Raw genomic sequence first — 14174 nt, 5'->3', positions numbered from 1 at the left:
TGCCAGTGTGTACATAAGAACTGTGGAATGTTGAACACGCAATACTGCTCATGACCCTTTTTGTCAAAAGAAATTGGTCACTTTCTTGCTGACGTTGTCACAGAGTTATTGATCATATTGTGTTGAGGTGCAATGGCTCAATGAATGTGCACTTCAATGTCGAGCTGTCTGAAGACGATAGGAAAATAAATCCTGGCATAACACCATGTAGATTTTCAAGGACCACAAAGTACAGGTGCAGTATATTCCCAAGCTATATAATTCAACTGCCAAGTGAATAAAAGCAATAATTGTAGGGCTAAGGCCCAAATTGCAAGCTATTGTACCCCCTTAATATACATGGTGGACATTTTTCCTTTTATAGCTTTGAACAACAACATGGTGGGCATCCCAGGCACATTTGCTGTTGAACTATATGCAGTACTTTCATTGTACTGTGTTTATACAATAACATTCTTTATTCATGGGTTAGAATATATGTGTTTGATTCATGTCATAATATAATACGGTATCATGCTGGATCCCAGGCTAACAGGCTAGATATCCAGCAGTTAAAACTGACCTCAGTTCTGTTGTAAAAGACATATCACAATTGTTTGGCTTTTAATGAACTTCAGTGAATGTCTAAAAACTGCACTACAGATGGATGCCCATTTAAAACCTGCTGTCTGTTTGAAACCCTGCTGTGAAGCCCAGAACCTGAATGATAAATATACATTGGCTTCTGTTCTCAAGTCTTTGGAGGACAAGGTATCTACAGTTTATTTGTTTTAGTTCTCCTTAGCATGGGAATAGCATTTCTTATTCTATATGATTTTAATGTTTAAACATATGTAATCATAGCAATTAACTCATAGTATCTTAAGAGAGATGTATGTGAAAAATCAATGTTAAAAAAATAAAATAATAAAAACTGAAAATGCTGAGGATGGCGGGGCATTGCATGTGCACGCTTAGCTTTGTCATGTTTCTAAAATGCAATTTCACAATGTGAAACAGGCATTGCAAATATTGGTGACAAGATTACAAATTGCTTCAAACAGCTATTTACACTAGACTCATAATCAGGTCCATTTTGAAGATGGCAAAGCGGTAGTAGGGGGTCGTTAAAATGGCAGCGTTTATTCTAGAGCCAGACGTTTGGACCAGTCTATAACATTTTATCCCCTTGCGATTTTCCCCCCTGAAATGGAAGTGTGTCAGATTGAACGCTTATTTAATGTGTTGCCATTGTAAGACATCTGGATGTGTTAATGGCCCAGGAGCAGGCAGGAGGCAGTTTATAGATCCACAGTTGGGGGATGAGTGGTCTGATGGGGAAATGAGCCTATACGGTGTGATGCACACACTGACACACACGTGAATCCACACAGGTACATTAAAAGGATTTATGTTTTTAGTGAATCACAAGATCACCATATACTCCTTATTTATTGGACTTTTAGTGTTAATTATTTATGATATAAAACCAAAAAATATGTGCAAAATATTACAGTGGAACTAGTGTAGAAAACATTGTGTGCCGGGACACTGGTTGAAAAATACTTTCACTTGGAAGTCATAAAAATTTAAATAATCCCATCCAGGGTCTGTCTGTCATAATCATATAAAAGTTTAATTGTACTGAAAATGTTTTTAGTCACAATTGAACATTGTCATACAGGTGTGAAAACCGTTAAACCGTTGCTGAGAATAAATTTATAAAAACAAGACAACTCAAATTAATGGACTTTGTTTTCCTATGAACAGATCTTCAGAAAAATGCCCTTGCATTAAAATATTCTATTTATAGTTTGCAAACTACAACACACAATTCTTTAGAGTCATCCATTCATCCATTTTGCAAGCCACGGATCAAGGGTCAAGGAAGTGGTGGAGCCTATCCCAGCTATCTTTGAGCACCCTACACCCTAAACTGGTTGCCAGCCAATCGCACTCAAAATCACACCTCGGGAAAATTTGGAGTCTCCAAATAATGCATGTTTTTGGGAGGTGGGAGGAAACCGGAGGGCCCGGAGAAAACCCACGCAAGCACGGGGAGAACTTTCAAACTCCACACAGGTGGGGCCGGGATTTGAACCCCAGTCGTCAGAACTGTGAGGCCAACACCCTAACCAGACATGCCACCGTGATCCCCATTATCACAATTCTTAAATATTGAGACCTGTATTTGTAAAATTGAGCAATAGCATACTTAGAATAAATATAAATTGTACCCCTTGCATAAACCCTGCCATGTTTAAATGTGGAGAATATGAAGACACACTTTTTTGGATAAATATACTTAACACAGTATGCATATATTTTCATGGAAATGACAAAATATCAATGTTATGTTAAACTAGCAGCAGACTAGTTGATGAACTGTGTTAAAAGTTCGTGTGTGTGTGTGTGTTTTCCAAGGAGAATGGTGAGCTGGCATGTGTCTCAGACATCGGGTGATGTCTGTAACTCTACTTCACACCAGCTGCCGAGCACACTCACACTGATATGTGTGCACTGCATCTGCGTTTTATCTTATTATGATAGAGATAAAGCCTGTGAGGACCAGTTTTGATGCAGACTCGTATGGTCCACCTGGTTTTACATGTTTAAAATGGTGTCCATGTGTTAGTGTACTTTCAAGTTGTTGTCGTGTGTACATTCTTGCGGTAAAAATCTCCAAGTAGTTGTGTTATAGACAGCCATAAATCTTGACAGTGACACACACACACAGTTAGAAAGCTGTATTGGCAATATAAAAGCAGCAGGCATCAAATGTATATCTATCTTATCAGTAAGGTATAGTAGAATATGTGATCGCTGCTGTAATGAAGGAGTTTACTGTCTGTAATAAATGTTGTCTTGGCTCTTCCAGCTCAACAATTTACTTGTGTCCCTCAGTATTGAACAGCATCTCCTGGAACTTCAGGCGGAAATTGGAGACACCTGTACAGGAGACCGTCCACCCAGCCCGACGGAGTGCCTCCAGTTGTTTAATCTCAAAATTCTTAACAATCTGAGGCCTGTCAGCACAGGACATCAGGAGCTCATGTCCTTCTTCACTTGCTTGGTAATTAAAACAACACTGACTGTTGGAGAATATCTTGATATTTCTAAAAATTATCCAACTTTGCAGACATTTATACTACTGCTGCTGCTGAATTTACAAGTCACATAGGTATTAGTCGTAAATAATGGGTTACTGAAAAATGACCTAAATGATTGTTTTGATCTGCAGATACTGTCTTCTCTTAAATTGAATCGGTCCTTCATGACTTTTGCATTTGGTACTTTATATTGCAAAATCACTTTTGTACTTGAGTTGTAATACAAAAATACAGTTTTAAATAATTGCCCATGGCATTTAGCTTCACATATGGATTTTAACTATCTAGCTTTTCTGACAGGAATGTAATGGCAAGATTTTGTAGAAAAATGCTCATTAGTAGAAAATATATAGTGTTCAACATACATTAAATTGTAACATAACATGTTTTCCAAAAAAAAGTCAAACTGCAGAGTCTGGTTGAAATGGCTTCTTCAACCTGAGTACAATACACCAAGAGTTGTGAAAATCAGAAGATGAGTTCCAGAGAAATTTTTTGGGACTTTTTTTGGATTGGAAAATATTGCCTTTTGGGAAGTGTTTTTGTGGGATATTGTATCGCCAAAAGAAAAATGTTCAAAAAGGGCCTTCGAATTAGAATAAACCAGTACAGTATAACTTGATTATACTATGTAAAATAGAGCAAATGGAAAATTATTCATGAGAACACCTGGGAGAACACCGGTGTGGGCAGTAGAATAAATCATTTACTCATCAATTGGTTTATTTGTTATGGAGAATTTGAGGCATTTTGAAGTACTCATGTTTGCTGTCTTTCGAAAATTCCACAAAGATTGCTACATCACATATCGCTACAGTAAAATACACTTTTGTTAATTTCTAGAAAGATCATGAGCAAAATTTTTAGTATTCGGTTGACAATCTTGTCTGTCATTGAATTCTTTTGCATTTCAATTGTTTTGGGTTAAGTCATTGAATATTTTTGACAGAGAACATGTTGAAAAAATTTCAATTTTCTATTTTTCTTTTAGCAAAATTACCTGAGGTCAAAAGAGGAAGGAAAAGAAGAGGCAACACTGCAGCTCTTACTTAACCTTTCATACCAGTGTGGTATCTGCTTCCCTTGCACCCCATCTTCATCCTCTTCTTTCTGTCATCCTCAAAACTATGCTGCTTCCTTCCCGTTGATACATTCAATCAAAGATGACTCTTCATCCGAGGTAAAGATTTTCCTATACTTTGTTTTCCTTGTTGTTATCACTTCAAAGCATTTTTTATAAATTTAATATATTGAGAGAAGTCCCTTGAGTGTCTTTTTTTTTTCTTTCCAAGATCAAGGTAGCATGGGACGATGTCCGACTTCAGCTACGCTGTTATCTGTTGGAGCGGCTGTCTACCGACGGCTCAGCAACTCATGGAGTTTCTTCCCTGTCCATCACTGAACGACTCCACTTCCTGCAGCAGTTGTGCTTCTTGTACCCTGAGTCTGAAGTGCTCACTCATTACCAGGTAATAGTCATTTGGTCTTTAAACATGGACATTTGTGTAGCTGATGATTTTTTTTTTTATTTTTATTTTTTTAAAGCAAAACAACAAATGTTTGTGTAGACCCAAATTTTACCGTGGTCAATCTTTACTGTATATGTCACAGCTAAAACACTGGTGAACCACAGAGCTGTTGTTTAAGAACAAACAGAAGATGTTCAAGAACACATTTGGATAAGTCCTGATCAGTCAGTTTGTTACTTTATAAAAGTGCCACTCCCAGCTACTAACCTGCCATTAATATTGTAGCATTTTCAGACAGACCAGATGGATGTGAATTTGAATTAACTTAAACTTGAATGAATCTTCTTGACATTATCATGTAAGATAGTGAACCATCATGGGTAGTATTTCACAAGGCAAATTATGATCACACAATGCTAAAATAAAAGGTAGCGTACCGAATAACTATACCACGGCATTTTATGTTTTTGGCTTTATCCATCCAGGGACTAAGAGGCCAAGCAATGCTGGCACTCCTGCACTCTGCCATGTGCTCCAGTCCAGCTGGCATAACCGGCTTTGACAGAGTGTCTATGGCCTTCCGTTCTGGGATTCCAGCTCTCACCCAGGCTCTCACAGAAGACCTCCATGTCCTTCCAAGAGTAGTTGAGCCACACGCCATTTTGGGCTTCCTAAATGGATCCTACCTCCGCCCTGTAGCTGGTGAATTGTCCTCACTAATGGAGAGAGAAAGTGAGACTGCCCTGAGAGACAACACGATGCCCGGAAGCAAGATAAAAAGATACTCATCCAAGTCTCGAGCAACAGTTGGTAAGTGCTCTTTTACTCGTCTTTTAACACTGTTGGGTTAATTACCTTTACTTCTGCCTCCATCGTGTGCCTCCTGTTTTCATGGGTTTATTTGAATGGGCTGCAGTGCTTTCACAGTCCTTTCGTCATCATTGTTAACCTTTAAAGATTTCTTCACTTTTCCATTACATTCTAGCTGTCGTGTGTGTGAGGCCGTGAGCCAAGATCCTTGAAAGTGATTGTCAGTAACTATTCCCATTGTAATTGCTTTCCTTCTTCCCATTTGATTCGTTCTTCTCTCTTCACCAAGAAATAAAATGGTGCAGCAACTCGAGGGTCAAGGCTTCTTCGACTCGAAGTACTTCTAAACACTATTTATTTGTAATATAATTTGCGGTTAATCTTGCAATGAAATGAACTATGAGGATGATTGTAAGGACTCTGAAGCACATCCAAGGACAAACTATGACACTATGCCAGCAACTTCACTTTATGCTTACGCCATTCAGGAGTATACAAATGAGAGATACCATACCATCCTTACCCTTCTGAGTAGTCTTACATGGCCTTACAGGATGGAAAAGAGGGCAAACAAAGTGTGCTGTGGCAGTTCTTTCAACAGCTTTTTGAGTGGTAGAAAATTCAGAATGTCAGTGTGGTGGCATTGACACCGATGTCATACCATGAGACTAGAGAAAAGTGTACTTTTGATACTTAATTCCCTGCATATTCCCTTTGTTTGTTTCACATTGACTTATTTAGGACTTGCTGACGACAAGGCTACGCCACGCAAAAATAAAATAAAATGAAAACCTAAAGCATTGTTTACTTTTTCAAAAATTGTGCACGTCAGTTTCCCTGTGGAACAGCGCGAAAAGCGTCTTTACATCTGCCATTCTTGGGTAAACACGCCGGCAGCCTTTCCTCGCCTTTTCCTTCTGTCTCTCTCTCTCTTTGGTTTTCTCCTTTCCCTCTGCTTAAACGTGAGATGAGAGGAGCCAGCCAAGATAATTGGCCATGCGTCAGTTGGCATGTTTGATCACATAACGTAGCGGAGGCTACACACCTACGTGCCGCTCAACAAACCGTCAAATGTAGCACCGGAGGCAGAACACAGCTCCAAAGGGAACGGGGGACCTGTGTTGTGGAGTTTTACTTGTGCTCAGTTGAAATGTTTGTGAGAGTGTGTGTGCGTGTATGCATGTGCGCTCGCGCGGCTGTGTGTGTGTTTGTGTTTGACTATCAGCTGCAACACAGCTTTGAGAGGTACAGCTGGGATTACATTTTGTGTAATCACCCTCCCCTTTCTTTTCCCTTCCCCAAATTGCTTGAGAACCCCCATGTTCACCACCCAAACGCCCGTGTCTCTTATTGAGCCACAGTTTGAACAGCAATGCATAATCTGCTTTCACACTTTACTGTCTATACTCTATGCTATGCCTATAATTGTCAAAACAATTAGGGCTATGGTAACACAAAATGATTCTATTTTCATAAGCATCCAATGACTCTTTAGATCTCACTGTCCTCCCCTGCTGTGTTATTGTTGGTTCCTGCAGTGGAGGCAGGCGGTAGGTATATTTTGATTAGCGCTATGCCTGGGAGACCCCCAAGGGAGAAGTGTTGTCTGTAGCATCAGCCACTGTCAAACCACTGAACCATTTAACAGCATTCAACAGCAAGATCTGTCTTCTCTTTTCAACCCTACTCCCTCAAAGGCAGGGGCTGACATTGTACCTAGACAGATGTGAAGGGTCGTCTCAACCCTTTTTACCTCCTCTTTTTTCACCACTTATTTCCTTTGTTACTCTTCTCTCACACTCACTAGCTTTCCATCTTACCCGTCTTCTCCCATCTTCGTATAGTTTTTCACGATATGATAGGTTGAACAGTGAGGTAGCTAACTTGGCTTTGTACTTTGTAGTGTACTTTCCTGTCTTCAGTCTTCAAATCCTCATATTTTTGCATCGTTTCACCACTTTAATGTTTAAGATCACCAAACAAATGTAAATATAAGACAAATATAAACCAAATTAACTTAAAATGCTGTTTTTAAAAGGTAGTTCCATTTAGTAAGGCAAAGAGGCCCCGTAGCTCAGTGGTTAGAGCACTGGTTTGGTAAACCAGGGATTGTGGGTTCATATCCCACTGGGGCCTCCACTCCCTGAGAAGAGTTGCGTCAGGAACGGCATCCGGCGTAAAAAAAAAAAAAAATGTGCCAAACATATATGTCCGATCATCTGAGATGACACGCTGTGGCGACCCTGAAAGGGACAAGCCGAAAGTAACCTCCTCCTCCTCCTCCATTTAGTAAAGAAAAAAAAAACAACTATTCAAAGTTACCTGGCCCTCTGTTAAAAGGTAATTACCCCCCTTATTAAACCAGGAATTAATTGTATCTCATAACAGTTTTTAGTTAAATTTCACTGATCACACCTAGCTTGGTTACCTCCAGAACTGTTCAATCAAGAAATCAGAATACGTCCCGACAAAATCATGTCAGACAAAAGATAATAAATAAATAATCCAACAAAATGACACAATCCAAAGAAAATTTAGACAGTCAAGAAATAAAGTAATTGAAATCCATCAGTCTATCAGTCATTCTGGTAACTTCAGGATTCCAGCCGACATACGGGGCGCTATTATCCTCACATAAAGAAAACATGGAACAGTGGTGAACCTTTCCAGTGGTGGCCAGCCCACAAAGATTAACCCAAGAGAACAGCAATGAATTATCCAGGAGGCTACAAAGGAACTCGGGACAACTTCTAAAGAAGTGCAGGTCTCTCTTGCCTCAGTTAAGGTCATGAGGTGCATGACATAATAATATGGAAGAGACTGGGCAAAAATCGGATCCATTTTAGAGTTGCAAGGGAAAAACCGCTGCTGACAAAAAGAACATCAAAGCTTGTCGTACCTTTGCAAACAAATGAAATCTGAATGATTCTAAAGACTTTTGTGAGAGTGCAATATGGACTGATGAGATGAAAGTTGAGCTTTTTGGAAAATTTGTGTCTCATTACATCTACCTTAAATGTAGGGTAGCACTACAGATAAACAACAACAAAACTGAGAGCCTAGTGGAATACACAATGGTTAATAAATTGACCAAATGAATAAAAAAAAAAATCACTTAATTGATCATTGATTTTCCTTTTCGAGGGAAAATAAGAAAATTTTGACCATTCCCAATAGACTTTAAAATGTAGTTGAGACATCTAACATGATGCACCCAGTCTAGATTTTATCTGGTTCACAATTTTTCTTTCTTTCTTTCTTTCTATCTTTCTTTCTTTATTTCTTTCTTTCTTTCTTTCTTCGGATTGCTACCTTTTTCTGTAAAGGTGACACATTTTTACCAAACCAACTTAGTGTAGTATTTGGGATATAATATTGTCTCTATGGTCGAAGTCTAAATAGCCAAAATATGGGACCTTAATGTCATGCGTTGTCTATAACTGTGAGAGGTTCACCAATCAGACAGGACAAAAAAGGAAGCAAAGACACCAGTTCAAGTCTCGCGAGGAGAGAGGAGAGGAACTCTCTCGTACAATTCACCACTGGACTCTCTGATTATCCTCTCCTCAGCACCTCTATTTATTTAGTTTTGAGACGCCCCTTATTTACATGGATGTTACAAAAAGGAAATGACAAGCAAAACAGTTTGAAACAAGGTGTACATGTTTGTTCATGTGCACGTGCGTGTGCGTGTGTGTGAGATTGCTGAATACATGTGTGGTCATCATTTCTTTAACAGGCAGCAGTTCTAACAATTCTGATGATTAGATGTTTTTGTTCTTGCTATCTCCTGCTAGGAGGCTGCCACGTTATCTAGGGCAGAGCAAAGCATTTCTTTATTGGAAGCAAATGTATGATAATTACGATCACAATTATTCCTACAGTTATATAGGTGGACGTTTATGCGCACATAATGATATCCAGTCATCTTTATTTAAAACTGGATTCTTGCTTTGTCAACTTACGCAGAAAAATGCATGACTTAGAATCATTTCTTATACGTAATTCAGTTTCAATTGGCCTTTCAGAATGCCTGCATGGTTACATGAACATCAAACACTTTATGTGCAACTTCTCTACATGTACACATCTCATTTATTCCCTAATAATTTACCACATGGGTGAAGGCAAACTTTTAAAATTCTGTTCAAACACTTTCTGACCCCATTCTGATAGGGCTGATGATGATGATGATGATGATGATGATGATGAATTCCACTTTCAGTAATTTCCCTGTCTGACGATGTTGTCAGCTCCATATAGGGAAGAAAAAAGAATTGAGTTTGAACATGTACAGCGAACATATTCACCCCCTACATATATTCTCTCCCCACCGCATGCCTCACCCTCATTCTTTGAACTCTTTCATAGAGAAAGCGCAGCAGCCTATTCAGTGGGGAAAGAGGTTGCGTAGCGATGCGAAGAACCTCAGCTGAGTCGCTGCCTGGCATTGGAGGTGCTGATAGGGATTGAGGCTACTTGGGAATGGCGTTTGTTAATATTTAATAAGACCTGTTCCTCTCTAGATTATATCTCTGACTGAGTTTATACACACTGTCAGCCAGGGACGTGCAACTGCAAGCTGCTATGTAATTATGTGCGAGGAAGAGTGGGGGGTTGCTCCTGAGCAATTTCCATGTACACCTGAGCATGATGTGTTTGGCACGTTTGACTTATGGTAGAGTACGACAAGGCCAGTTTTACTAAGTTGAGTGACAAAAAAAGAAAATGTGTTCCCAAACCGTGAGGATGTGTATTATCTATGCCATTTATTTTTGCCCTTGATCACATTGGGCCTTTCTGGATTGTTTTTGAAAACGCTCAGTGTCCTGGTACCTTCCTTTGAGAGAGCGCGATGACAAAAATGATTAGCTTATCGAGAGCAGCCACACATATGATAAAGAGTCCATGTGATTCACAGAATACTTGAAAGCAGTAATAATAGCAAGGGCACTAAACAAGTGTTTTTAATAAAATGCTCCTGAGCCAGGCAGTGCAAATCCTACGATCTTCATGCAACTTGCTTGGTTCGAGTAGGAGAAATTGAAAATCCCATCTCACCACAGAAAAAACAACACAGATGTGTTAAAAAATGTCACGCAAATATTTTTCCCCCATCACTATATAACCATAATAACCTTTTTTCACTCAAGGCAACTTAATATAGATACAAGTATTACTGCAGTACCCTTCTGTGAAGGACAGGTGGCCCCCTGCAGCGGCCTAGGTGGCAGAGCCCCTAGGAAGGACCACCAGGGCTTGGGATGCTGTGTTTATGTGTGTGTGCATGTGTCAGCATCCACATTTGGGAATCACAGCAGGACGCCTTCCATAATAATGCTGTCTGGGGGAGCAGTGGGCCGAAACTGACAAAGAGGACCCCAGCTGTCACCGGGCCTAGTGGACCAATTCACTGTAGCTTATAGCCTCCTTCCACACAGATTTACACACACACGCGTACAGTTTCTCATTCACAGGTGCACCCTAAGGCACACACAGGACCCTGCTTGACAACCTGTGATATGATTGTAGGTTAGAAACTCAGCAGAACACAACACGTGTGGAAAAACAAAGACGGGTAATGTAGCTGTATTCAATTCTCCCAATATGATCTCCATCAGAAAAAACTACAGGGGGTGAATCCTGTCCATGGCCAAGACAGCAGCATGGACACATCACCACACACAAATATGGCCTGCCTCCCACCACCTTTACAGGTTCCCAGAGATATCCAATCTAACAAAGCCCTTTGCAGATCTGCTTACCTTTTGGTATTGACCTTATAGTAGAGGTATTGCACTTGCGGGGTGTATGTATGTTTCTGTATGATAGGGCCTCAGCACGATAATGTTTCAGAAAGTGTACTCTTAGTCGCTCAAATGTTGCTCTGGCTCTTTCCACAGCTGAGCTGGTCATGTTATGTTTGGAGCGAGGATGTAGAGGCGGTTATTAAATAAATTTGCCTCACTTTTACGTAACAGTTGATGCTAGGTGCAGAATAACTCACTCATTACCACATTTTCAGACATGGCCACATAAGAGTTTGCACCAAGTGTTTAATTTCACACTTGATGGTTAATAATGGTCAAAATCCAAATTGAGGGGTCAGACTTTGAAGGTTGCACATTATTGTGCATTGTTGTGTTGGTGTATAAAGCAATAAAAAGTAGTTCTTCTTGGTTAATGTGATCCATTCATCTACTTGCCTACTTGCACTCTAGGAGTACAGTTTGCATCTGTGAAGAAATTTATGTAATATGCACCGTAGTTTGACCTTTTATTGTGCATAATGGAATAAAATTCACTGGCATTTTGAGATTCTTCTACTTCATTGAATTACACTATGGCTAAACATGCACCAGAAATCACCTGCAAAGTGCACACATCACATTCCCATTTGCCCAATGTGCTGGATATATAAAAATCCAGTGGGCAGTGTGATAAGAGGCGGGTCAGACCAAAGTCCCAGTGGTCCGCTTTAAACATCCAACAGCAGAATGGGAGAGAGTAAAAATGAGGAAGCGAGGGTGAGATGCTATGCTGGAGAGAAATTAAATCAGTGGCCAAATTATTGCATGATTGCCCATTCCCCAAAGACTTGGGTATCATTTGGTAGAAAGTGTCACATAATTGGTTTTTGGCCATGTCAGACACATGCAATTCCCTTACTAATGGCTGTGTTAGAAAGAACTGGGCCTCCTGGGCCAGAGAAGGACAGAAAATAGCCAGGCGACTAAAAACCATATGATCTCCTTTCTTGCCCTCAGATAAATGGGAGTGTATGAGAGAAAAGAACGATCGAGAGTCGAGGAGAGACGCCAGGATGGAGACTGTGTTGTGAGCTAAGAGGAAATGAAGTGGCAATAAGTGCAGCCAAAGGGGAAATGCTCTTCATCGTGAGTTTAATACATCAGTCTGGGGAGTTGGCAGCCTGCCACACAGCAATTGTTTACCTTTTTGCTCACTGGTTGCATCTGCTCTGTTTTGTAAACGGCATTAAACTATTCGCCCGTAAACACCGGAATCAATAACAACTGCTAAGGGAATTCCCTTTTTCCCGCCTCTGTCCCTCCCTCTCTTTCCCCGTTTCCCTCGCCTCCACCACATCCTCCACTTTCTCCCTTCTGTCTGTGCTCCCTGCCAGTCAAGAGCAGTTTGTGTGTGGTGTGTGTGTGTGTGTTGTGTGTTTGTTGCATGATAGAGTAGGTGTGTGTGTGTGTGTGTGTGTGGTACAGCAAGTGATGTACACGCAGGAGAGACAGGCAGAGAAGACTGATGGCTCGCCAAAAATACCTGCTGTTTGTTTGTTTCGTTTGTTATGTTGTTGTCATTGTTAGAAGCTACAAAACAGACTGGACACACATACACAACCACCCCTGTAGATACTGAACCAGTACTATGACAGGTTCTTTGGTGATATATGAGATAATATAGGGAAACATTGATTTTTGTCTGGAAGAACATCATCACACCGTATGGATGATCTCTCTCTTATTTAAACATATTTTTAGGCTGTTTTCAGCAAGAGCCATCCCTCATTGATTCAGACTACACTGACCTTTGGCTGAACTCTTCCGACTGCTCGTGCCCTGAGTCATTCTGCTCTATGGGACACGCTGCACACAATGCTGTACGACACACCTGGGTGCTTTTAAGCACACCCTCTCCATCAAACTGCTTTGAGAGCTTCCATTTGCCCTCACTGTTGTGACAAAGGTATAATGAGGTTTAGATGGCAGTGTACTAGACAGCTATGGCTATAGGGCTATTTGGCTGGGCAGACAACAATAAATACTGATATCGCATGGGTAGCTGCAGGAGAGGTGGGGAAAAAAGCCCTGTTAAACATCAAGGTCATGGCCAAGAGGAGCATTTAGTTTGTTGCTCATGGAGGGTGCTAAATGGACTTGAATGCTGGGAACGAAAAGATGATGGTCGAGAAAAGGTGATGACCAGCATAGGATTAAGTGGTGGTTAAAGGACGCTCGATTTAGATTAGTGGTTAGGCTTGGAAAGTAATTTCAGAGAATCCATCCAATCCGTCTGCAACTTGTCCCTGCCTCATTCATTTTAGAATGTTTACACTGAGGCTCCAAGATGATGTGTTGGTGTCTTCACAAATAGACATGATTGGGGTGGCGTGCATGAATGTGCAAGTTGGTGAGGCAAAGGCAACCACGTGGGTGTCAGCCAGGTCACGCGTGTGCACATGCAGCATGCGCACATTGTCCCACCGGACCCCATTACAGACGAGTTGCCGAGCAGCAGACTCATGGAATTTAATTGCACATACACACCAATGCAGCCGCACAGCAAGTAATCATTCCCGTACTCACACGCAATTTCATACATGCCTGCACACACACATGCACATAAATAAATGTGTACACTTAAAATTGCAAACACCAACAAACTTGAGGTCAGGCTATAGTCCAATGTTGGCCACAGTCTGGTTTCAGTATGGCAATTATAATTGAAGAGTGACATGTGCAAATGTATGCCAAAGTCTCCCGTCTAAATTAGGTTTTTCAAAATGACCAGTTTTACATGCACATAAATACAGTGTGCCCACAAACACTCAAAACTTACAAACATAATCTTATAATCATGCAAACATCATGAGCGGGTCAACCTCGTGATTAAGAGATAAACCCCCGGGGACAGTGTGTCATCATATTGTCAGATTTTGTTTAACAATATGGCAAAATTACATTAGGATCCAGGGGCAATGATGTTACAATTATTTGCTCCCCCCTCCCCCGCCTCTCAATCATAACCACACTTTCAGACTCAAGGCTAATACTGA

At 40.6% G+C, this 14174-nt stretch overlaps 1 protein-coding gene across 6 annotated transcripts in view; it reads left to right on the top strand.

The window, feature by feature from the left end:
* kiaa0825 (KIAA0825 ortholog) overlaps positions 1–14174 on the top strand; it is a 153116-nt gene that overhangs the window by 10132 nt on the left and 128810 nt on the right. For all 6 annotated transcript variants that reach the window (XM_061817939.1, XM_061817936.1, XM_061817940.1 and 3 more), the window contains 4 exons: positions 2884–3052; positions 4081–4269; positions 4382–4558; positions 5044–5368. In XM_061817939.1, the coding sequence (XP_061673923.1) occupies positions 2884–3052; positions 4081–4269; positions 4382–4558; positions 5044–5368 (860 nt within the window). The remainder of the gene's footprint in view (positions 1–2883; positions 3053–4080; positions 4270–4381; positions 4559–5043; positions 5369–14174) is intronic.

The sequence above is a fragment of the Syngnathoides biaculeatus genome, chromosome 4, assembly GCF_019802595.1.
Source record: "Syngnathoides biaculeatus isolate LvHL_M chromosome 4, ASM1980259v1, whole genome shotgun sequence".
Taxonomy (NCBI): domain Eukaryota; kingdom Metazoa; phylum Chordata; class Actinopteri; order Syngnathiformes; family Syngnathidae; genus Syngnathoides; species Syngnathoides biaculeatus.
This window is presented reverse-complemented; position numbering and strand designations above follow the sequence as displayed.